General features: G+C 40.2%; 1 protein-coding gene across 7 annotated transcripts in view; it reads right to left on the reverse strand.

Annotated features, from left to right (window-relative positions):
• Window positions 1-3,306: 3,306 nt before the first annotated feature.
• Window positions 3,307-26,016, reverse strand: part of LOC144935107 (actin-binding LIM protein 1-like) — a 92,180-nt gene continuing 69,470 nt past the window's right edge. For 4 of the 7 annotated variants that reach the window (XM_078861513.1, XM_078861514.1, XM_078861511.1 and 1 more), the window contains 13 exons: window positions 22,444-22,531; window positions 22,235-22,293; window positions 20,512-20,586; window positions 19,561-19,734; window positions 19,147-19,185; window positions 17,761-17,887; window positions 14,923-14,970; window positions 14,037-14,183; window positions 13,157-13,251; window positions 12,609-12,759; window positions 11,891-11,926; window positions 11,194-11,246; window positions 8,327-8,482 (listed from right to left, as the gene is read on the reverse strand). In XM_078861513.1, the coding sequence (XP_078717639.1) occupies window positions 8,342-8,482; window positions 11,194-11,246; window positions 11,891-11,926; window positions 12,609-12,759; window positions 13,157-13,251; window positions 14,037-14,183; window positions 14,923-14,970; window positions 17,761-17,887; window positions 19,147-19,185; window positions 19,561-19,734; window positions 20,512-20,586; window positions 22,235-22,293; window positions 22,444-22,531 (1,233 nt within the window). In that variant the 3' untranslated portion in view covers window positions 8,327-8,341. Of the gene's footprint in view, window positions 6,035-6,833; window positions 6,915-8,232; window positions 8,241-8,326; window positions 8,483-11,193; window positions 11,247-11,890; window positions 11,927-12,608; window positions 12,760-13,156; window positions 13,252-14,036; window positions 14,184-14,922; window positions 14,971-15,679; window positions 15,785-16,847; window positions 16,974-17,760; window positions 17,888-19,146; window positions 19,186-19,560; window positions 19,735-20,511; window positions 20,587-22,234; window positions 22,294-22,443; window positions 22,532-26,016 lie in introns of those variants that run through there. The other 3 variants (XM_078861515.1, XM_078861510.1, XM_078861512.1) reach the window with 3 other exon arrangements.

Genomic DNA, 26,016 nt, shown 5'->3' on the forward strand with positions numbered 1-26,016 from the left:
GGTCTGCATGCACACACGGGGTCTGCATGCACACACGGGGTCTGCATGCACACACGGGGTCTGCATGCACACACGGGGTCTGCATGCACACACGGGGTCTGCATGCACACACGGGGTCTGCATGCACACACGGGGTCTGCATGCACACACGGGGTCTGCATGCACACACGGGGTCTGCATGCACACACGGGGTTTGTGAACAAGCTGGCTCGTTCCCTACCACCTCATGGGGATCTCGCAGTCCAGGTGAATGCCATATTGAGTTTCACAAATCTGCGTGATCCACAAAGCCTCAATTACCTCCAAAGTGCTGGGTTACAGGCATCCGCCACCCCTTAAAACCTTTTTACCTGCACTCATACGTGCCCATGAGCAGCTCTTCTGTCAATCCACTGCTGGATGAGTGTACTATACGGGTACTGCTACAGGAAGACCCCTTTCTCACAGTCACTAGTGACTGTATTAACATATTCAACAGCAGCATTCACATTGTTTTCACCGTGTAGATATGCATGGTATTTGTGAAAGTTAAAGAAAATGTAAATAGCTTAGAAAATGTAAATGTCACCAACATGTGCATCCTCTTTGTTGATATACACCAATGAGTTAATGTCCTTTGTGGTAGTATACAATGCACTATATGAATGCGCAGGCCTTTGCCAATCCACTGCTGGATGGATGCCATTTGTTGCGGGTCGTGGGGGTTATTTTGTTCATACTTCACTGCCCAGTTCGGTTTGGTGAAGCTCGTTTAATTAAAGTTGTATTGAAAGTGTTGAGCCTTTTAATTAGTCGCATAACTGACGTCTATATGGCTGCGTGCATGAAAATGCGTGTTGTTACCAGAGGTGTGGACTCGAGTCATGTGACTTGGACTCGAGTCAGACTCGAGTCATGAATTTGATGACTTGCGACTCGACTTGGACTTGCATAACAATGACTTTGTCCCACCTATGAGATGTGGACTCGAGTCATGTGACTTGGACTCGAGTCAGACTCGAGTCATGAATTTGATGACTTGCGACTCGACTTGGACTTGCATAACAATGACTTTGTCCCACCTCTGGTTGTTACACAACAGATCTTCAGCTATTGACTCCAGGGCAATACCTTACTACTTCAGCATTCCGAAAAGGTGCCTACACAGGTATTGGTGGGAATAGATGAGGTTCACCTGCATACTCGTATACATTTTACGACGACACGAATACTACACATCCTTTGTTGCCACTGTTTTCTGCACGAGCTTGCATTGTATGTTGTATTACCTACCGTATTTGTTTCCAGTTGTATTGTTTTTGCTATACTTGGCATACCATGTCTTCCTTGCAACACAAGAGACTTGTCGAAATGTCCACTCCTTTAGTTATTAAGTCGATGTACAACCCCCACTTTAAAATTTAATACACTGGGTGGATGTGGAAAATAGGGGTTATTTTAACCAAATTTTACCACGCCGGTCAGGGCGGGTTGGTTAAGGCAGAGAGAAATGTACAGTCCGAGAATGGCCATGTTATGTATCTATATAACGAAGTGCAGCACTTTGTTACCGTGAATAATTAATTCCTGTAATTTATAGTACATGCTTTGCCATTCCACCTTATGGAAAACCATATGAATTTTGAATTACGACATCTCAGAACCTCAATTCCCCTTATCCACAGATAATTATCTGTGCCACTATCATACAGCGCATTGTGCTGAACAGTATGTAGTAAATATTGCTGCATATTCGTCAAATGTTACATCAGATCGTTTTAACCGTTAGATTTCAACATCAACTACAACACGTGCCATATAGCACAGCACTGCACTCACGACTCCGCCTTTTGGTTAAGTTCCATAACCGTTTTTCGTCGGCGAAAGGAAGTGGTTATTTCTGGAATTCTACAAAATGCACATGTGGGCGGGCGTCACAGATGGATTAGGGTTGCAGTGGAGGAAGTGACATCAACATTGAGTAAACAAACTCCCAACAGTGGACAGAGAATGGTTGTTCAGTAGAGGTGCATCTATACACTATTTCTTAACTTTATATTAGCATGCAAATTGAATATTTAAGCATACTACTTGTGGTTATTAAGCGAAAGATGTATAGTACTGTAGTTGCATGTTAATTATAAAAAAAAAACGATTTATTGTGCCAAGCTTTCAACTACTCCAGTTCCAAAATAATTTGCCAGGGAATTCTGTAAATCGTTTCTGCATTTTTAACAAAAAGCACACAATGTCGTTGCAGACTTTGAGGAAAAATTAACTGAATAGCACAAGGCCACTAACGTAATTGTTTGAAGGGAATAAAGTTGGTGGTGAAGACTCACAAAGGACTGGCAGCCAAAAGGAACACGCCCGGCCAGAGTTGGAACGATGAATCAGCTTGCGTGCAGATGGATTGTTGCATTGCGAAACTGTGCCAGATGGCGATGCTGGCTTTGGAAGGCCTTCATCCAGCAGTGGATAAATCATGGCCGATGATGAATGCAATTGCTCGTGGCTACATCATAACTATTTGGCAGATGACTTGGGGTAACCAGTTAATAGTAATGAATGAAACCATTCACGCTTTGAATTTCCACGAGGTCTGCCAATATAACACAATGTTTTCATGTCATTCAATGTATCATGTTCATAATCATAGCCCGACTCAAACAGTAGCTGTACTTTATTTTTTGTTCTTAAATAACCCATTGATATTTTTTTCCAAACATTTCTGGTACAGGTACTACTGTATTGGAAAAAAAAGAAAAATACTGTTTTAATGTTATCCAATATTTGCAACAAGGCATTGCGTTTCTAAGCCAGCCGCTCCAAACATGAAAACATACACCAAAAGCTCCGAAAACAGGTCTGCAGTGCCGACAGACGTGCAATTTGAAGCGATGCAAAAAACATTCTCCTTTTGAAGTATATTAAAGAAATGCTGGAAATTGCAGGTGAGCTGGGAGGTGGTTGCACAATTAAATTTGATGCAAGAGATAGAGCATTATCACAGAACACGCATTGGACACTTACGACAATTAGTGTGGGATAAACTCTAAAATTAATGAAAATATCAATGATTATTGAGACTATTAACATTTACATTTGACCAAATTCCGAAAAATTTTCACAACAAACTGTTTCATGCTGTGTTGAGCTTCAGGAATTTGAAACAATGAGAAAAACTTCCACAACTACATGGCTAGCCACTATACAGAAAAAAGAATGAAACAATAGGCACATCCAAAGCAGGTAAGCAAGCTGATATTACAGCCAAAGGGGTTTTGAATATACTTTACAATCAAACTGTTTGAGATGAACAAGATGAGCAGTCCAGAATCTTTATTGTTTATTCTACAAGCAATGGCACACACTTCGATAGGGACAGAAACAAAAAGGTGACGACACAGTTCTTAGGATGAGAATTAAGCTCGTGCATAGGGAAGAAGAATGCACCTTTGATAGGCTGACAGGGGTCAAGCCAGTTTCCACAATGACACACAAGTCTTGCTGCATGGCAAACGTTGGAGCAAAAGCCATTCTAAGCGAGGGCTACTGAAAGCAAAATCTGCTGTAGCAAATGGCCACTTCTGTACACCAATACACGTAAAGCACTGCAGCACCTCGGCGCTGCTACAGGTTCCTGAACGTACGGTCCCTGTGGCTCAACGTTAGTGCCAATTCCGCGCACAGGCAATGCAAGCTAAACACTGGGATTAAAATGAACGACACACGGTCTTTACGTTTAAGCATATACGCTTCCTATCTTACCATCCTGTCGTTTTACTATTACTGTACTGTGTAAGCATTTTTTTGTTTTTATTAATGCATTTTAAATGTGCACTATTACTCTGCCATATTAGCAAAGAATATGTGATATGCATCATAACTACTTTGGCAAACATTTAAATGCCCTTGTTTTTAGCAAGAAACTAAATTTCTAGATAATATATTATCATAATAATTATGCATACAGTATTCCTAAGAAATTAGAACTTCATTAGGGGTAATACATTCTTATTTCATAAAATGTCACAAATGGTTAATCTTTGTTAAAAATACATTGGCTAATAACTGTCTTAAAAAAGAGAAAACAAGTTAATGGTGGTGATTTGTGAGGCATTTTTTTGTCCTATAACAGCAAAGCAGGCACAGAAAGCATTATCACTACGACATATCGCACTCCACGATATACCAAATGAAACATCGGGCTTTAAAATAAGTATGGTTGTGTATGGTGATGTTAAGTAACTATTGACTTTCACTATGAAACAGAGCAAGTTCTCGTCATTTTGTGCTTAATAAAATACAATTTGTACATTTCAAAACTCTAAAAAGCTACTGAAAAAGTGAGCACAAAATACATTAAAATTTGTTCAGTGGAAATGTGTTTTTTGGTAAATTTAGATTTTTAAAAAGGAAAATATTGAATTTTAATATAGACATTCCCTTAGAAATTGATTGTTTCATAATGAAAAGTCAATATCATTTCTTTTTAAAATATATTATTTCTGTTGCCAAAAAGTTGGTACAATATTAAACGCATGACCAACTGTGTCAAAATATGATTGTCATTAACATAATTATTAACAAAGTAAAATGGAGAAATAATAATGTATTTATCACAATCTCGTAACTACAGTAGAATAATTCCAAGAGTTAAAATTAAAAGGAGACAATTATAAATAATCTTTACCAATACTTTCAACCACACAAATTCATTTTATTTGATGAGCATGAATAAAGAAAGTTGAAGCTAGAAGTGACAATCTTACATTTAGTTGGCTCTTTGCAGACTGCTTGTGTATTGTATTCTGTACAGTTTCCAGTGTAACTTTAGACTCGTCAAATGTCGTGGTTAAATTCTGCTTCACATGATAATATTAAGGTGTACACGTTTAAATAAGGGTATGTTAATTGTGGGTGTTTTTATGATGTAATAAGATATGCTACACTAAGCACTTAGTCCAAATACTGAAGTGTAGCTTTGTGAAATACATCAAAGCTGACTACAGGCTGCTTATTGTGGCAAGTCAGGCTACATTAATGAAAGCCAGAACATGATTAAATTTATATATGTAACATCAACTTCATATAACACATCATATAGTCACTCATCGGTATAAGTGTATGCTAAGTTTTCATCCCTAAAGATCACATGTTGAGTCTATTCTATGCTTACAAAATAAAACAGAAGCTAGATCTGCTTAAAACTGCAGCAAAGCATTTAGCTGTTGTAGCTCGTTAGTCTAACGGACAGCAGGTGACAACACCATCTCTAGACAGCAGCTAAAGGCAAACAGGTCATTACTACACCTATAGGTGTCGTGTGAATATTCGCCGTCGCCGCTATGAACTGCTAAGTGTCCTGGTAAAGCTTCAATTGCAGCACTATCACAGTGAGATGCCTTGGCAATGTGAGTGAGCGTTGTGGCAATATTACAGAATGCTTAACCTTTGTATAACATAGTCATACACTGAACACCTTCTACATTATTCCTTACAGCCGAATGCACTCGCATCGATCCACTGTGTGTACTCCTTGAACATGTATATGGGAGTACATCCCTTCAGTAACTGCATCTTTTCATGTAAGTCGTGGAAGCATATTATAGTATTTAACATCACACAAATTGCTTCCTCGACTGTAAATGTGTGCAGTTGCTACATACGATTCCTAAATATCTCTATGTCTTTCATGCAATTATCATTTTACCAAATAACAAGTCACTTGGTCTAAATCCAAAGTCGTCCTATGTGTGTGTTGTAATTATCTATGTACTATTTTATCCTTTATATGTAGTCTCATCATAGTGTTTGGCTATTTTTTTTAGCAATGTGCAGCATGGAGTGTCATCCCTGGTGATTAAATAAATTTATGACCACCGCGCCAAAAGCTATTACTTGTGACCGATTCTGCTTCCTCGAAGACTCTGCTGTGTTAGAACAGACGGGCCTTTTTCTTGAGGTCATTCTTCTTCCAGAGGGCCAGGCGATCAAACTCCTGGATGGTCATCCCAAAGATGTTGTCAAACTCTTCTGGGGACAGGTGGCGCTATAAAGAGAACATAAAAAATAATGGAAACACGTCTGTGTCACATTTTTTAAGATTAATGAACAATATTCATCTTCTTCTAAATAGTGACAGGAATGTGATAGATGGTAGTGGGCTGAGGAAGCCTTCTTCCAGCACTGGATTGACTATGACTGATTATGATGAAAGGGAGATGATTAAAATATTGTGAGAAAAAAAAATGCTTATTTTCATAAATCATAACCTTTAGTCAAATTAATGTACTGATCGTCCTATGAACCGCTCAATGTAAATATTCCATAATTGTTTTTATTAGAAAGAACAAACATGATTGAACTTAATACTCTGAGGGGAAGCTTCTATCTTTTACCTTTTTTAAAGTATTCAGATTGAACATCATAAAATGCATATTTTTTCCTTAAAAACCGCTTGAATCCAAAATATCTCAAAAACAATAAAAAATAGAACAATGGTTCTCACTTTATGCTGTTTAAAGCTCTATCAAACAAAAAAACACAATCTTATATTTTGAACGGTTTCTGAATGTTTTTGTGGCACTTAAAATTTAGATTTGGGGGCTTTAAAATGAACAATCTCCCATTTTCAGATTGTCTCCTGTAGTTTGTGTCCTAACAGCTACCTAGTACCAAATTTCAGCTTTCTACCCTGTCAGGAAATACCCGAGAGGTTTTTGAGACACAGATTAAGGTCTCTATTTATACAGATATATTACACAAACACACACCATTTCATGAACAATTGCACCATCTTTCCTGTTTGCCGGAGTACTGCACTTTCCAGAGAAAATATGTAGTATTACCTCTAGGCGGGCACGATCCACATCTCTGGGTAGCTTGGAGCGCACTCTGTTGGTCACGAGGAGTGCCTCATATGGATACACCTATGGTAGAACGTTTATTATGTGAGTCATCAACATCCACCGGAGCTCTGATAATATGAATTCAGCACATTCACACTGCATATCACCCATGTTTTTCCATGATTGTTTTTGAAAGTTAACCAAAACATGCTCAATAATTAAAGGCACACTTGTACATTTCCTCATCTATTCCACATCATGAAAATTGAATACTGACTTTTACGAAATTGTTAAGAACTTCAAACACTCATTCCTTAAATGATTAAAGTAATACATGTAACACTCCCACTAACAGGCAACTACCGACCACCAAGCCAATAAATAAATAAATAGCAAGAAGATGCATTCATTGGTGTAAAGTTACCATAAATGTTGAGATTAGTAACCAAGGATTTTTTAAAACTGAAATGAATAAATATTCTGTGCAATACTGGAGTGCAAAAAAATATACAATCACTTTTTTTTATTTAGCAAAACTGTATTATTAATAACCAATGAACCCACACCCAACAAATAGCATAGCTTGGTCATCTGAGCACATTACAATACTTTACACCAATGAGGGAGGGTGCGCAATACAGATGCTGCGCCTACCTTGTGCGCTAACAGAGAAGGCATGGAAACACCTTTCTCCATTCTGGGCACATGCATGACACCAGCATGCACTGGCTACAGGAAGACAAGACAAAGCCACGTGCAGCAGGGGAGCAGAGCAGCAGTCGAGCAGACACAACAAATGACAACAATTATTATAATTATGGCTGTAGCTAGCTTTGAGTACACCATCTTGCTCTGCCGAGTGATCACACAGAAGTGACGCCAACATCAGATTATAATCCAATTTGTCATGACAGTTTAGACATGACATTAATATTTTGGACCCAAGTGAACTTGGGATTCTAGATACAGCCATGAAAAGAAAAGGTCAAAAATATTCTCCCATGAAATGCAAAGGCCATGCATGAATATTGCATTCTGCAATGCCTTAAGGATTGGTGAACCTGAGCCAGGTTTCCAAACCAAATATATGTTCATTTGCAAAATCATAAATAGAATGCCAAAGAAACGGAAAGCATTGAAAGGTCTTTTCCACTTAACATTATCCCATGGAATGCTGTTAGGCAATGATAATTATTGCCACTGGTGTTTTAAAATTAAGTTTTTTTGCACACACTTGCATGCTATAGAAAGCATGCCCACTGCATATAGCTCCATGGGTTCACCTTAAGTGAACAGACCAAAAGAAACATATTTAGGAAAAGCTGTGAAAGGAACATGTCAGAAGAGAAAATGCAGCGATGATGCATTCTAACTGAATGACATTAAACGATAATCTTACCTTATATTCTGTAGTTGAACAACATGGAAAAAAACAAAACAAAATATGTAATGTTACATTATACATTCACATGTGGGGAATGCACAACTAAATAATAAATAACAGAACATTAACAAAGGTTTGGGTTATGAAACTTCATTTTATCCACAATTGCATAAAAATATACAAAAGAAGACACATGCTTGCCTCTGGTTCCCCAGCTGTCACTAAAGTTGTTGGATCCATACTGAGTGAAGTCCATTGACTGATGCTGCAAAAACACAAAAAAACTAAAATTAAGAAATTACATGACACACTGCATTACTAAACAATGCATTGTATCCGAGAAGAGACAAGGAATAAGGCAAGAATGGTACCCGTCTGACGGCAGCTAAAAAGTTAACTTGGATGATGAGGACATAAATTAAGGAGAGGAAACCCCCATCGGAAGAAAGGTGATCAAAGCCCAAGAGGAAAGTCTAGAAGAAGGCGGTGGTTCGAAGTGGTGAGCCATGATGAAGGAAACCAATGGAGCTATGCACTTTTAAATCCAGATTGAAAACGAATTTCTTTAGAGTTGCGTTTTGTGTTTAGTTGTTGTCCTTTCCCCGCACCTCTGATTAGCACAGTTGACTTCGTACAATGCGAAAGTTCAACATAAATCTTGACTTAAAGCTTTCGTGACTGCAGGAATTAATATTCTTTGGGTCTTTCGGTAAAGTCACGTAGATAGGTTCAAAGAAAAAAAAAATCTATGAGGTTTTGATCGCAACACAAGCCTTCATCATCTCCCTGATGACGAACGCTTGTGTCGCGATCGAATCGTCATAGTTTTTTGTTATTTTCTTTGAACCTATCTACGTGACTTTACCGAAAGACCCAATCGAATACAAGTTCAGCATACATATAGACATAAATGACTCTGCAGTGGATGTGGAGATGGCCCAGGACAGGAATGAGTGGAGAAGGGCAACTTTAAGAGAGACTTCTCATCAGGGGGGAATAACTGAAATAGCAAACACTTAAGTGTCCGTATTACATTTCTAAGGGATTAAATTGTTATACTCTCTATTGGTAAATGAACTGCGCATTATTTCAATACTTTACCTGTCCAAACTCAAAGTAGTTGAGTGCAGCTAGGCCTGACGAGCCAAACCCAAGCGAGATGCGATAGCAGCAGGACATGCACGTGACAACCAATTACAACACCAAGTACGTTTAACAGAGTGGGCATGCACAAATAACAGCATCAAGATAGCCTTGAAATAAGTCTTAAAACAGACATTGTAATTCATAATATAGGTTTTTGGGTCAGATCGCGTTATCTAACAGGACCCTGCGGGGTGGGCTGGTAGGAACGAATAACCAAAGAATATAAACATAATGTATTATTACACTTGTTTAGCCAGAAAAGCCCCACTGAGTCTAAAGGTTTTTGTAGGGTCCTGCCAAGTGTTTGCAGTAGGGGGCGATGTTGCTACACCGAATCGGACGATACGAAGGGAGAGTGAGGCCTAGTTCTAGGCTTTAGGCCTAGCTGTAGGCGTTAGGCCGCTGTGAGTTAATTTGTAATTGAAATGTTTTAATTATTCATGTAAAAGCTTTAAATGTAAATGTTTCTATTTAAAAACATCAGGGAATGTAACATTGTAAAACATTAACTCCCTTTCACACACGCGGGGGTACGATACGAAGGGAGAGGTTGAGGCCTAGTTCTAGGCTTTAGGCCTAGCTGTAGGCTTTAGGCCGCCGTGAGTTAATTTAAAAATTAAATGTTTTTATTATTTAAGTAAAAGCTTTAAATTTAAATGTTTCTATTTAAAAGCATCAGGGAATGTAACATTGTTAAACATTAACTCCCTTGCACACACGCGGTGGTACGATACGAAGGGAGAGTGATAGACGTACTTCGAGGCTTTAGGCCTAGCTGTAGGCTTTAGGGCGCTGTGAGTTATTTTTTTATTTCAAAGTTTTAATTAAAAGCTATCTCAGGGAATTATAAGGGAATGTTACACTTGTTTAGCCAGGAAAGCCTCACTGAGTCTAAAGGTTTTTGTAGGGTCATGGCAAGTGTTTTCAGTAGGGAGCGATGTTGCTACACGTAATCGGACATCGGACGGACGGACGGACGATATAATTTTTTACTTTCAAAGTTTTAATTAAAAGCTATCTCAGGGAATTATAAGGGAATGTTACATGTGTTTAGCCAGGAAAGCCTCATTAATTTAAATGTTTTAATTAAAAGCTATCTGAGGGAATTATAAAGGAATGTTACACTTGTTTAGCCAGGAAAGCCTCACTGAGTCTAAAGGTTTTTGTAGGGTCATGCCAAGTGTTTGCAGTAGGGGGCGATGTTGCTACACGGACGGACGGACGGTCGGACGGACGAAATAATCTATTGGTGGCTGGTCCACTTCGTTCCTACCAGTATAAATGTGTCGTAACCCTCCACCACCCGACATGGCCAAACAGTAAAAAATGTGTCACGTTTTTCAAAGGACAAAATAATTCACTTCTTTTTTTTTTAAATGCTGTTGATTCTCTCTACAGCACACCAGTGGGCTAAAGAAGTGAATTATTTTGTCCTTTGAAAAACGTGACACATTTTTACTGTTTGGCCGTGTCGGGTGGTGGAGGGTTACGACACATTTATAAATAACGCGATCTGACCCAAAAACCTAGATTATGAATAATATCCAAGACCATTTTACACGCTTTTTAAAATATATAACTGCACCTGAAATGAAAATTCCTCATCACTAAGGATGCTTTAATTTCTTAAAGTAAAAAAATGGTGGAAACAACAGCATTGTTATCTTGTCTAACAAAGAAACATTTTGCATTACATAGGCAGCACCTACTACTACTACCACCTCCTACAAATGCTCTCATTACTCATGACAGGAAGCATCAGGGGGGAAACGTAGGAAAAAGTAAAAAAGGCACAGATGAACGCGAGGCCTCCCGAGCTGTTGTCCTTACCCTCTGAATTCCGTTTGTGCCGTAGCCCGGAAGGGATGCGGTCTTGGAGGGGTCTACAGTGGGCACATAGGCGAGGAAGCAGACAACATGATGAGGGGAAGGATAGTGGGGACAAATGCAGGGGGGTTCAAAGCCTCCAATGCTGTGCCCTTGGCACTGAGCTGTGGGGGTCCTCAGTGGAATGGACTTTTCCAAAAGCCTTTAAATATTTTCAGGTATTCTCCAGTACTTTAAACAACAACAAAACGAAATTTATTTACTGTGTCGGTTTTCGTGGTTAGGCTGCAAAGCTCTCTGATGTGCTTTTTGGATTATTCGGTACGATGTCTTACGTTTCATTCCACGTGCCGCATACTTCTAGAAATTCTGGGACATAATGTTGAACTGCAGTACAAGCCAAAAAACTATTTGGAGAGCTTAACAATATTTTATGTTCCAGAGACATCCCACCTTTCATTGGGAAAAAGGACTGCTGAAGATGTGCTCAGTCAGGTCATTTCCAAGGGCACATGTTGCTCAATGCGCTACTCTGCCACAAGAGGGCAATCACTAAAAGCACAAACGCGTAATTGTGAATCCCGCCCTAGTTGGGACTAACTCAACAGGTACAAAATAAACACCCGTGTGTGTGTTTCTTTTCATGAGCTGTTAAGCAACGCATCTATGATCTACACAACTACATGTGCTGTGAACCTACCAGCTTCCCCAGAAGGCTGCACTGTCCGTGTGGGTGCTTACAAAACAGTTCCAACACAGAGAATACATTTGAGTTTCACACACATTACAGGTGACCAACAGAGAAAACCTCGGACAACTGCGACAATGATGGAAAATTTGTTTTAAGAAAAAAAACCATTAAGTAGATGTAAACCAGACTTTATAAGTGTACGTACATTCATACATACAAGGAATTATGTTACACACCATATTTTTTTTGTCCTACAGCATGTGTGCTGTGGCCAGTTAAAGAGTGTATAAATGTAACAAAACTAATTTCAGGCACACCAACAACATTACATATTATTTACAGAACTGTTAAAACAATTAAACGGTATTAGATGTAGCACAGCTTATATATGGGAAAAACATGAAAATAGTTGTATGTATACTGCTCGTTTGCAAGGAGTGACACCTGGGATGAACAAAAATCAGGACGATTTCATGGGAAGACAAGTATCTCTCAAGACCGGAAGAGGCAATAACTACACAAATACATTATCGAGCGGTGTATTATTATGCAACCGACAAAAAACTAAGAAATGTTAATGACCTGGGGACAGATTTTCCTCAAAATAGAGGATGATCCTGGGGAAAACAGGACTGGTGGCAACCATATTCTTCACACGCATTTTACTTTCCCTAACAGCATCGCGGCTAAGAAGAGACGATTATTGATTACAGTTCGTCAAACTCACAGGCATTGAGGGAGGTGTCGTGGCGCTTGCCGAGAGGTGACAGCCTGCTGCCGGCAGTGGGACTGCGCGATACCAACAAGCCGTCCTGTATATCAACTCCCTGGCCCTCCTTATCTTCCTTCAGAATCAGCTTGCCTAAGCCTGACTGCACCTGAAACACACACCGACACAATACACTTCAAAGCTTTACCCTTGACGCTGACACGTGAAGGTGAAACATGCGAGTTGACAGGAGGGCAACTTCATTATAGATTTGAAGTTTTCGTGACTGCAGGGATCCATACTCTTTGGTTCTTTCGATAAAGTCACGTAGGTATAAAATATAACTACAGCAAGAAAATGTTTAGCTGAAGCTAAAAAAAATTATTGCTGTAGTTTTCACACCTGATGATGATTGCTATTGTTGCAATCAAAACGTCGTGATTTAATTTATATTTTATACCAACGTGACTTTACCGAAAGAACCAAAGAGTATAGGAGGGCAACAGCAAAGTTGTTATTGGCCTCTGGGCGAGATTTTGTCAAGGCACCGAAAGTGACAAGGTTACCTTGCCCAGCTCCTGCCCTTGTAGCTGCTTTCGCTTCTGTTTCTCTTCATCGTCCATGCTGGGCAAGGAAGGGGATTTCTTTCTCCATTCTGAACCTTTGCACACATTCAGAAACAAAGATACTCCACTTAGCCTTATAGATTATACGGGCAAGGGGTGATAGCAAGCATCTATTAATGCCGGAATGACCTTTACCAAACACCACCCGGACCACCATTCTCTCCCCAGTGCTAATGCTTTCACAATCCACCAAGTACTCAATTAAGACCGAGTCGACCTAGGGGAGGCCCAAGACAAGTCCTAATACTACTTGCCACTGACATTGTTCATGGCCAGGAATCGAACCCAAGTTACCAAGTTGTGTAGCTCTGTGTTAACTTCTGCACCACTCTGCTAACACTCTGCAATAACTCCCCCCTCATCTTCCTCCCTTTGCCCTGCCACCCCCACATAAGCACGTGCACACAGACAGTTTCTGTTAATCTTCCACGAGTGTCTCTTTGATGTTATGCTAGTATCAGTGATGCATGGAGAAGCTGGTTTGGTTTATGGCTCATGTGCAGTACGATGTACATTGTGTAACCATACGTGAAAATGTACAGACTTGTGTTGGCACGCACCTGCCATACTGTGCTCAGAGTTACCACCTCTGACGTACAAAAAAACGGGACAGCCATGAGAATAAGAACATCTCACAATATCTGAAGAGTGGAGAACTACAAGTAAATGGACTATGATAAAACTGACAAAACCAGGTATAGTTAATGTCCAAAGAAACCTTACAAATCTCCCAGACCAACTGCCTAAAAAAAAAAAAGAGGACGATGATGGGAAAACCAGGACAGGAGGCGACGCTGATAGGTGCTGCGGGTGTACGTACCAAGGGAGGCGGTGGATGGTGGACACGGCCAGTGCTCGCTCTCAATTTTGGCAGGGACCTCAGGATCGGGGGCCTGCGCTGCCGGGAACTTGGCCGACTGTATAATTTCCTCGCTTGTCTTACGCTTTGCAGCGATCGCAGCTGGATCTGTGTGATTTGGGGAGAAAAAAATCTCAAGCTCAGAAAATGCACGCTTTAGTGCGCTGGTCACGCATTTGGATATATTATTGTGACTATTACAAGCATGACTCTAAAATAAAGCACCGTTTGATCTTCATGCACTTTTATGCCAAATAAGTCAATCATATCTGTGAATGGATATGTTGCTAATAATCTTATGATGCATTTTATTATCATTAATTAAATACAGCAGATTTTATATGTAAAAAACTACAAGAAAATGAGCATAACAAATGTAACTGTATTAAATGGCGTGGATAATAGAACTACGCATTTTTATAAAATGAGGAAACCAAAAACTTTAAGAGTTGTTTAATATTTTTAAAAAATCAGTATTATTAGGAGCAACCCATACTTACTTTGAAAAATGATGATCAGAGAGGTTAGCAGCCAGTTAATTGTTTAGAATTATGTGAGACAACACAAACAAAAACAAAAAGAAAGTAGAAAGTCAAAATAAAAAGTGAAATGCAACCCGAAAGCAATCATATTTTACACACACACACACAGTGCAACAACCAATACCTGGTATTAAAATGAAATCAACTCATGATATCTCAGCAAAAACATTCCGACAATATAGACCATGCAATTATTAAACAGTTTATTTGAGTAAGACAATTTGGAAAGATTGGTAAATTTTCATTAAAAAAAACACACTACCATCAACCATCATTATTCAATGTCGAACAGGTTAAAGCTTTACCGTGTTGTTTGTAGATTGGAGGCTTTTTGTAGATATTAAGTGAAGCATCTGTGAAGATAAATCAAGTACGTTTAATAAAGTACACCAAGCATTGCTCTTGGAAGGGCGAGTAATAAATACAATTTCCAACTGAAATAATAATAAATAGTATTTATATTTGCACACAATCAGAAAAGCTAAACAAATTTGCAAACACAATCAATATGTTTTAACGTCGTTGTACATTGCATTGATGTACAGTTATTGTTGGAAAACTCACTCAACAATAGAATTTATACGAAATTGAAAGCTAAAACTTATTCAATTGAATGAATTATCTAAAGAGAAAACATGCAACAAACCACAAGACCAGAGCGACATCAATGGATGTAATGTGTTGCAAGAAGTGTTCTTTCATTTACACTGGACTGCCATTCCAATATTATAAAAGTGCACAAGAAACATCACAAAACACTATTAAAATGGAAGTTATAACACAAATGGAACAAGCCGTCGTCAGTTGTGGTTGGGGTCGAGTTTTTATGAATCTGATGACAGACATCTGGATAACATGGTGCTCGCAGATTCATATTTATTAGCCCTTTTTGACTTGATCCAAAAGCAACTCTTTAAGCCTTTGGTCATTTGCAGAAATGAAAAGACAGATGCACATGTGCTTGGCGGCGATGAATGGAACCCTGAAGTTTGAACACAGAGATGACTCTCTCTCTCTCTCTTTCCCCCCCCCCCCATCAGGCCCTGCAGTAGTTGGCCCTACCTGGAACGTGAAAGTGTTTGGGAGCCTGAGACAGTGTCGGAGTTTGGGGCCGGCTTTCGGACCAGAAGGGGAATGGTGAATTCCGCCCACTCATTGAGTCTGGCCCTTCGGCATCGACAGCACAGGAAGCAAATGAGAAGGTAAAGGGGGGGAAAAAAATCGCCAACGCAACGGAAATCAAACAATAACGGAGTCAAGTTTTGAAAAAGGAGGGAGAGGAAAAAAGCATGCAAATAATGTCAAAGGCCGCTGCAAGATGTTAGTTAAGCAGAAACGAATTCAGAGAAAGGGGGTCTCTTCTCCAGTTGCTCATTTCCAGTGTTCCAAAAGATCACAGAAGTGCTATTAACGAGGGGTTGTTTTTTTGTGAAAGTTTTTTTTTTGCGTTCCCTAGTGCTTATCAACAGCGCAGCACTGCTCATTTCAGTCTAATCTATTCAATAAACAATCCAGCCAAGTGACAATGTTTCAGGTTGGAAATTGAAACAGGGTGTTTGTGTTGAGGGTATAATGAGGAAAGAGACTACGTACGGTGCAATAACTCACCTCAAGAAAGAGCAAAACAAATCTTTTAAAAAATGTTAAATAGTAATGAGGCTAAATTTGGATTTGATCATGTATTTTGTTATTTATATTTGTATTGTTTAAAATATTTCAAGATTAAAACTTGATATTGGTATATACAAATTGGCCTCAAATGAGTCCATAAAAATAATATAATTGTTGAATAATCTAAAACAAGCGAATTGAAGATCGTTAACACAACGTGTCAGGCATTGAACAGTTAAGTAAACTCATGCGGGATATATCTGCACAGGGATAAAGCTGGGCACTCATGCTTTTCGTTTAAATGGCAGGCGTGTGACCAAGTGTTTGTTTACAACTTGTGTGCAGACACCCTAAAAAGGGTAGCACATGCATTGCATTACACAGACTGCAAATGCCATTCGAAAAGCAACTGCATTGTACTGCATTTGCTTCCCCTTCCATCACGCCTAGAGTTTAGTATAAATACACATCGCCACTGCAAGTGTGTGTGCAAAACTGAAATTACACCGAAAGCTCAGACACAGCAAAACTTTCAATTAGAGCCACTCGGGGGGATGAGTTGAACATTGCGTGCGGGGGTGGGGGGGGGCAACCAATGCCAGAAACCTCCTCCCCTTACCTTTGATATTGGGCACATAGTTGTGTTTGTTGGGGGAAACGGGGCGGCTATTGATGGTGGTGGTGGAGTCAGTGTTGCTACTAACAGTACGTGACTGTGAGCGAGGCACACCGGATGACAGCGACTCTGCAAGCGATGACCATGCGTGTGCACGGGACAAGAAAGAGATAAGCATGATTCTGCGGTCTTTATTTAAATTGCTTTGCTAAATATAAAGCAGAAGAGTCGAAATATGCAAAGCATCTTTTTCATGATTTTAAATCCTCTTTTATAGCGAAACAAAGGCTGGAAATTACTTATTGAGAGGCTTAAAATGACTTATGAAGAAGCTGGAAATGACTCAAATTAGAAATAACCCTTGATTTCCCTTGGTAAATGTGAGGCACAATGTGTTTTTAGTTATTAGGATGGGGTATTACAGTACAATGTGATTTATAAATCAACCAATGCTTCACATACATCATCTAAAATTGACATGCTGAGCACAATGTAAGTGGTTATGCTTTCGTAAGTACCCAAAAATAAATATATGTGTGGGGGGGGAGGGGGTGATATATTTTTTTAACAAACAAAAAAAATCACAAGCTGCATCGGGTTCATTGCTGGAAACCAAAAAAACTGAGCGGCTTAAGGCGGTGGTGGCACTCGTGGCAGCAGCTGGCAGTGACGTCGTATGGGATTAGACGACAGTTGCACAATCCCCCCCCCCCCCCCTGTTGAGGGGAGGGCGAGGACACCACCTACGTAACCACTGCTACGAAAACTTCACTTTGTGGAAGGGTGGGGGGGGTCCGGGGGGGGGGGGGTCCGGGGGGGAGGCTGGCAGCTCAGCACACAGAGTCTCTGCTGGAGCTGAGGAGGGAAACAAGAGTCGGGCAAAGCACGCCTTGGCGAGAGAGACCGCGAGGCTCACCTGGGCGGTGGAAGTGCTGCGGGGAGCGTGCGGTGGGCGGCACGTAGTTGTGGCGGGCAAAGTGGGAGGCGTTGCCCGAGCTCTGGCTCAGGCGGCGCTCACCGCGCTCCCTCCCGTCCTGGTAGCTCTGCAAGGACACAACGCGGTTCGTAATGCGTGAGCTTAACCTACGGGGAAAACATCAACAAATGTACACGCGTGATTGTAAACGGACACAAACATTTATTTGGACTGCATTACAATTTTGAAATTGATACAATATGTTCAGAGAAAACTAAGTATATTTTAGTTGTTTAAGCAGCGGTGGTTTATTGCACTGCGCTATGCACCCAGCGACCCGAGTTTGAGTCCTGGCCACGGTTAACAAGTAGCAGTGATGTCCGAATCGGCCTTGGGTGCTCTACCTTCACCAAGCCACAATGACTCGCGGAGTGAAGTATCGTCCAATAAGTTCATGACCGAAAGGCATGGGGAGGCAATCATTCAGAAGTGGGTTGACAAAGGGCTGTGCACTGTGATTAGCAATTTTAATTAAAAAAATATTTACGGCATTTGCATTTACGCCGACACATTCACTAGTCAATTGTGTTATTTTACATGTACACATTAATCTTCAACCCAATAAATGTCAGGCTGCCAATACGTGAGAATTGGCTCTCATTAGTCAGCGGGCATCATAATCTATGCCCCTATTATTTAAACCAATAAAAATAAGCTTGAAAACAAATGCATATATTGTACTGTACATGAAATATACACTCGCTTACTATACCATATATGCACTATGTATGTAAATATGAAGATTACATACAATGACACACACAACAACCCTTGGCCAAAATGGATGACAAACATGTATATTGTGTATACTTAAGGTATAAATAAGAGCTACCAGAATTCCAGCCAGTACTTTTTAAAAAATGCACAAATACAAAAACGACACACAGCCAGGTTTAGAAACCATACAATTATACAACAGCACCAAATAACATGTTGCATCATGTGATAAAGTAACCAGCAAACACAAATGTATGTATCTATGAACATACCGACACATACAATTGATATTTGTACACGCACAGCCCTTTGTTAATGCATTTTTGGATGAGGGCCTACCCATGCGGTGGAGGTTGTGGGGGGTTATTTGATCATAAAGGTGGGAGCACAGAAGTACAACACTAGATTTTGTTGCACTGCTTTCCACCATGTATTCCCATAGCAGCCTATAACAACCTGTCTGTGCATGGTGGTCACCCATTCAAGCAGTCCAGGCTCAATCCAGCCTAGAATCTGATTTGGTCATAGGCAATTGATATTTAGGCTGGCCAAAACTGTAGGTGGTACAATTCTGTTTTTTTTAATTTAACATGTTTAAACCCCCTTTACCTCATAAGACGGGGTCGGAGAGATGGTCCGTGGGGAGAGCTGGCAGCAGTGACACAGAGAACACGTGTGTTAGACCAAAGCAGAACGGCAAAAATTAGTGAGGTGGTGCAGTTATATCTGCAAGCCATTGTACACCCACCAGCCACACTCCAAAGTCGGGTTAGTGCAACGCTGAACACATTTTTTTTTTCCCCGAGTCATGAGTTCTGCACAACATTTGGGTTTGGCCAGTGCAGCAACTGTGGCTCATTTTGGCATTTGCAAAACTCCAACAAGTACTGCTGCAGCGTGGCCTGCGGTCCAGCAGTGTTTTCATTCAACAGAGGCGTGCACAAAGCAACAGCCGCAGGTCACATTATAAATCAGCCAATGCTTTCTCTTATATATTTTGTAGCTCCGTTTCCTAAATCATACCTCCCCAACGCTCTGCCGTTCGCTAAGGCTGTAGCGTTCCTGGCGCTCATCCAGGCCGTAGCTAAAGTACGGCTCGTACGTAATCATGTCCGGGCGCTCGATCTCATAAATGGCTTTGACTTTGGGGATGGCGGCCAGGTTCCTGTAATCCAGAATCTCATTGTCCACTTTGGCCTAAAGTAGGAGAAGAGGGAAGGAGGGGACGGGGGGGGAGATCAAAGGGAAGACGAGGAGGGAATTGTAAAAGACCAGGAAAGGGTTCGGAACATTGGGTATAGGGGAGGGGATCAGGATGAAACAGGGGAAAATTAGGGAACAAGGCGCTACAACATTCTAGCAAAGAGACTTAGCTAATACCATCAGTGCAACATTCTGTAAACTGCATTGTGTGAGTATACTATTTTTTATACACTACTCCAACATTTTCAATAATTATTATTATAGCATAAATGGTCACACACAATGCAGAAGTCAGACATTTTTAACTACTAGGATTGCCACCTCTGATATATTAAGAAAAAAACCCGAGACATATCATGGTGAGAAGAACGTCACAATACTGGAAGAGAGGATGATCGCATGTCAATCAGAATCAGAATATTTATTTATACTGAGAAACCCGATGAGCTATAAAGCTCTTATTCACAGATGTCCAGAAGGGGCGGTCAGAACATTACAACAACAAACAATACAAAAACATCAAAGGCATCAATCTTGAGCGGCGTATTGTTAAGCAAATTACTCCAAGCAACCATTTGAATGTCTTGGGAAGGACTTGCAGATTTCCCAGGACAACTAACTCAACTAAAGGACGATCCTGGGAAAACCAGGACAGGTGGCAACCCTATCGAGTACCGGCATTGCACTGCTCAAAGCATTTTCTACAAAGGGACCTAACGCCCCAGGCCAACGTTAAAGCTGCCACAGCAACAGGGGCCATCTGGGACTCACATATATGGTGTGCCCAGGAGAGCCGAGGCTGGAGCCTGGTCGCGAGGAGATGCTCTCCGATGAGGACCGGGTAGGCTGTTGGGGGGACACACAGCGAGAAGTGATTGCATTACACGGAGCCGCGTGCCATCATCATTCTTTTATGAGCTGCACAAAAGTGAATGGAATGATCACTGAATGGAAATATAACATTTAACAAAAATCTAATGCCACATGGGCATACATCACAAGGAGAAAAAGACTGATAAAAAACAAAAAACCGTGTATAGATATTACGTTGTTAAAGAGATATTCTTCAAAGATAATTCTATTGGTAACAGTTGTGGTGATATCCATTGTAAACAGCGTAATGAAATGCATCGCTTGAAGATTAAACTGTTCTGCAGGTTTGCTTGATGCTAAGCTTGAAACCAACTTGTTTTACATCATAGTGCTGGTTCATGTGATCAGACAATATGAATTTTCTTTTTACAAAACCTTTGCTCTTATTGAGTACTCTTTAAAGCAATATTTTTTCACCATCATGTAATATGAATTCATAAAAGACTACATGGTATTATAAACAGCCATCACTTAAAATGTAAAAATATGTTATTGTTCCAAACCACAAACATAATTTTCCACTTAAACATAGTATAGCATTAATAAAACTCAGCTCTGAACAAAATACACCTTTATACAGATGTGTGAAGATATGTCTGTAAAAATACATGATATAACAGGACATTTAAAGTCCACTGATAGGATCACAAATACGAGAATCAATTGCTAAAAAGGTGAGTTTGTGTCTTAAATAAACCGGGAAACAACACAGTTAAATATGAACATATTCTCAAACACAAACTAATTCAGTCTTATAGCTGGATGACTTAGAATTTTAATGAACTTAAAAAACATGTCAAAATATGTGGCTCAAATTAATTGCATTTTCAAGTGATGTATACGTGTGAGTAAGAACCATCCTCGCCATGTTAGAAACATTGTGATATACAGGTCAAATGTTTGTCTGGAGTGAACGCATTTATTTTATCATAAAGGTATTAATGTGCGCAATGAACTCGCAACACGTTCAGAATCGTATAAGTTGTTAACGTGATATGTTGCGTAAATACCATCGTTAAAAAAATATCATACGGTAGCCAACATTAGAAAAATAATGAAGTTCAAGCTTGTCACCCACAGAGGGCGGACGAGACCAAGTCAGAATGAGCCTTGGAGAGAAAAAAAAACATATCCAGTAGGTGTCGCGTGTCTTGCTTGTCAAGCCAAGAGATGGGTGAGTTAAGACGTGAGGAATGGGGCGAGTGAAGGAAATTAGCAGTGAAATAACCCACGCATTAAGGCCCAGCCGGACAGCGTGGAAGCAGACAAACCTTTGGGCTGAAGCGCCAGCGAGGCTGGGGAGAGAGCTTCTACAGGCAGAAGGTACATGGCATCAGAGACAGCCAGACAGTAGGGCAGATTGGGTGTCAGAAGTCCTTTGCGATGTTGTGGGCGTTTGCATTCAAATTGTCACCGATGACTATATTCTGCAGATGTTGCCACTGTTGAGCTGTATGACCTCATGGATTGTGAGATACTATATTGAGCCCTGTAATTTACCGCGTAATTTGCACGTTTTAATGAAATGTGACACAGGTGGGATTTTGTCATTGAGGCACACTGCTCACAACGCGACCACAACGGTTCATGACCACACGGTTGGTAAAAGAAAATGTATTACCTTTTGTTTCTCCTCCGCCCTTTCTGCCCGCTTACACTCCGGGTGCCAGATGGAAGAGCCTTACATACAACACAATAAATAATGTCAACGTTTTCCACCAACATAAAACAACCCCCTTATTCGTACCATCAGCACCATTCCAAAGAGAACATGCCCACATTGCGGGAGAATCGTGTCCGCCACTCAACGCCGAGAGGGATCGGGCTCACCTTGCATGAACATCTCTTCCCCCTCGGAGAACATCTGCTTGCACCTGACGCATCGTGCGCAGCTCGGGTGGTAGTGTTTCTCCCCTGCCTGCGTGGACAAGCGGAGAGAGAGGGAGAGACGGAGCGTGACGTCAGCCACGTCACCCGTGTGTTAGGTCACTGACGGCCGTCAACCCAACTGGTCCTGAAAATGCAGAGTCAAAAAAACCACACACTCACACGCCACACGGACATTTTTCACATAAACAAACGAGCCGTGATTTATTAGAGATGGTACAAGAAATAAGCCCAGTGTAATGTAAATGAGTACAAATGTAGTTCCGGGTTTAGGGTTGTAAAAATATCACACGGTATGATGAAAATACATGTAACACTAAATCCAGTCAGACGAGTTCAACCGGGTGAGCTATTCTTTAACAACGATGAGCAAAGCAGTCATTACAGGGTGTACTTTATTATGATAATAAAGGGTGTGTTATTTCGGTTATATAAAAATAACTGCTGGAGAAAATACTTGTTATTGTAGACGTTAGAAATCGTATATCATTATTGTTGCTTGGATAAATGTAAAACTATTCACCGAAAACAACGACAATATTTCACTCGAACACAAAATGCCAAGGAATCATTTTCTACAGGTCACGCCGAGAGGTTTAATACCAACTGTACTTGCAGTACCGACCATGAAAGGAGCTATCGCATCAGGATGTAAACTGTGAAAAACATGCTGAACATCACAGTGATCAAATAATATCATCTGTCCTGTGGCAAATACATAGAGTCGGAAAAATCACGTTCTCCAAATACATTCATCAGGTACAAATTCATGTTGTGCAGAACCCCATTACATTTCTAAAGAATAACACGACTCAAATAGTCTCAACACAACAAAAATAAGACGCAGCAAAATGTGCCTGCATTATTCTTAATGAGAAGCAGCGCACTCCACTCTGCAGGTCTCTGCTTGTTTACAACCAAGCCACACATCTATCGGTTGTGGCTTGCCTCGAGAGCCACACTGCAAATGGCCGATTCATTTCTGAGACGTGCGATGTGCCAGAAGACACGACGTGTCGTCTGCCAGAGCCCTCTGTGTGTTCTCGCAGATAGAAACACACGTGTGTCTGAAAGGATTGGTGGGGGTTGCGAGCCATGTGAGTGGGGCATTTGCGCGCTGGGTCTGCAATCATGTTGTTTTAATCGATGTCCTTGTTGCAGGACAAGCAGCAAGCACTGTGCAATGGGCCATCCTCCTTTATATGTGTACCAATAAAGGGAACACGAGCGCGGCCTGTGCAAGAGTACCATTCTCACACTTCCCACACAGTGACAAAAAAAACCAAGCGTTTGATCTATTTTAAAATACGGTTTTGCATTATAAACATGCCAGTAAAACAAATCCAGAAACTCATTAAATATTGATTGAACGCTGACTCAAGTTATTTTTTGCTAAGTAGCATAGATACAAATGAGAATTACCTACTAAGGAGGGGACAGTCCAAAATGGATTTGATTAGTTTGTTTAAATATAGTCTAAAAGAAAGCACGTGAGATCATGCAAATTAAAAACACCTCACTTATTAAATAAATATGTCAATATAGTTTCAATAAATCTGGGATAAAGCGTGTGTGAGGTTTCATGAGATAATGTAAGATAACAAAAAATTGTATTTAACACTTTCAAGACATTTACTCAATCACTGGAGTCCCACCCTTGAGAGGCCAACCAACTCACCGGCAGCACCACACCTGAGTGGTAAAACACCTCAGAGAGCGTAAGCCTGCTGCTCTTCAAGAGTCAGCTAAAAATTACAGGTAGCTATGAAGACAATTATTTGACAAAACTGTAATACGTTATCAATAAATAATTATGTTACAATTATAACAATGTTTTGCAAAACACTTATGAATGGAATTGGTCAATCAGTCCAATGCAGGACATGAAAATGAGCCTTGTGATTCTTCAATGAGAATGTATGTTGAACATCTTTCGCACCATATGTAGTCAACTGTGCTAATTGGAGGTGCGGATACAGCATTGCTATCATTAGTGTATTGTGGTATGCACAATTTGCAAATTAAAAAATGTTCAACACACCGAGGTAAAATTGATATTTAGTTTGAAAAACATTGCTGTAAAATAAACATATAATAATAGCGTAAAGTGATTACTTCTCAAGGACAAGAGCATCATTATCACAGGAATGAGGCTAGCAGTGCTGTTGTGATTGTGAAAGGTGCTACTGTAACATGGAGATAATCTCTCAACAATTTTTTGCTTTGCTGTTTCATTGGGATTTTTTCCCCTTTCTACCAGTAAAAAATACCATACTATCTGTTCATTGTAGGAAGTCTACAATGAGAGACATTTTTCACTGCAGTGCTTTGATAAAGAAAAGTTTGGTAATACAAAACGATTCGTGACCAAGGTCGCTCGAGAAAATGAGACTATCTGGGTCCTCTTGAAATCTCACATGGTTATACCAAATAAACGTCAGACTCGATATATTAATATAATTTTGCATTGGTACAATTCATGTAAGGTAAATCGTAGTTGTACGGTAAGTCATAGGTATATGGTCCTGGCACGGTAATGAGACACCAATGATATTCTTTTTAAATGTATACATAGAGCATTCTATGTTTTGGCAATAATATCAAGCGCAATAATGTGAAGCACATCAATGCATAAATACATGAATGATTGCAACCTTTACTTATAGGGCCTGCATTTAGTAATTCTATCCCATGACTGATGCTTTAAAGCCTGCATTGTTTTTGCACTCACACCATGCAAGCAAATTTATGGCCCAATAAATAATGTCAGGAGCATGCATCAACACACATCCACTGAGGTTTTATAGCGTGAATCATGGGGCACCCAATAGCCAATACGAGTGCTGATTAAAATTCTAAACCGGTCCTCTTATAAATGTGCATCAAAGTGGGATGGCATTATTCTCCATTCACATATACAAATCCCATGTTCTTTTGTTTTAAATATATTGTATTCGTACTTGTTTTAACATATCACCAAGATTATATGCAAAAATGTCTAAACCAAGAAATTGGTTGAACAAATTTGAATAGAAGAATGGGCATTCCAGTGTGAAATGTGTTGCCAAGCCCAAGTGGTATTGTTCTCCCATGCATGGGAGGCCATGGGTTCACGTCTGCCTCCTGCCCAGGAAGATTACAATATAAATTAAACAGTGTTGGGGGGGGAATGTGTCCAACAGAGCATTTGCTGTGTGGCCATAAAAATCTAGATGGACAGGGCATGGTGGTCTTGAAGAATTTCCCTTTAATTAAAATTACAGAAGGTAACGACCTCGGTGTCTGTTAACGGTGCAGTGAGTATTTGACCTTAATTACTGGCACAAGTTAGAGCATATTGAGTATGTGCGGATGAAGATAGGTGGAAGACATATTTGCCACAAGAAACTCAACTCGTGAAGACCATTCATTCCTCTATTTTAACCATGTTCATTTAAAGCTTGACAACCTAAAATATAGTTTTTCTTGATATCGAATAAATGCAACACACCAAATTACAGAACAGAATTTCCACAT

The sequence above is a fragment of the Lampetra fluviatilis genome, chromosome 12 (assembly GCF_964198595.1).
Source record: "Lampetra fluviatilis chromosome 12, kcLamFluv1.1, whole genome shotgun sequence".
NCBI classification, from domain to species: Eukaryota; Metazoa; Chordata; class Hyperoartia; order Petromyzontiformes; family Petromyzontidae; genus Lampetra; species Lampetra fluviatilis.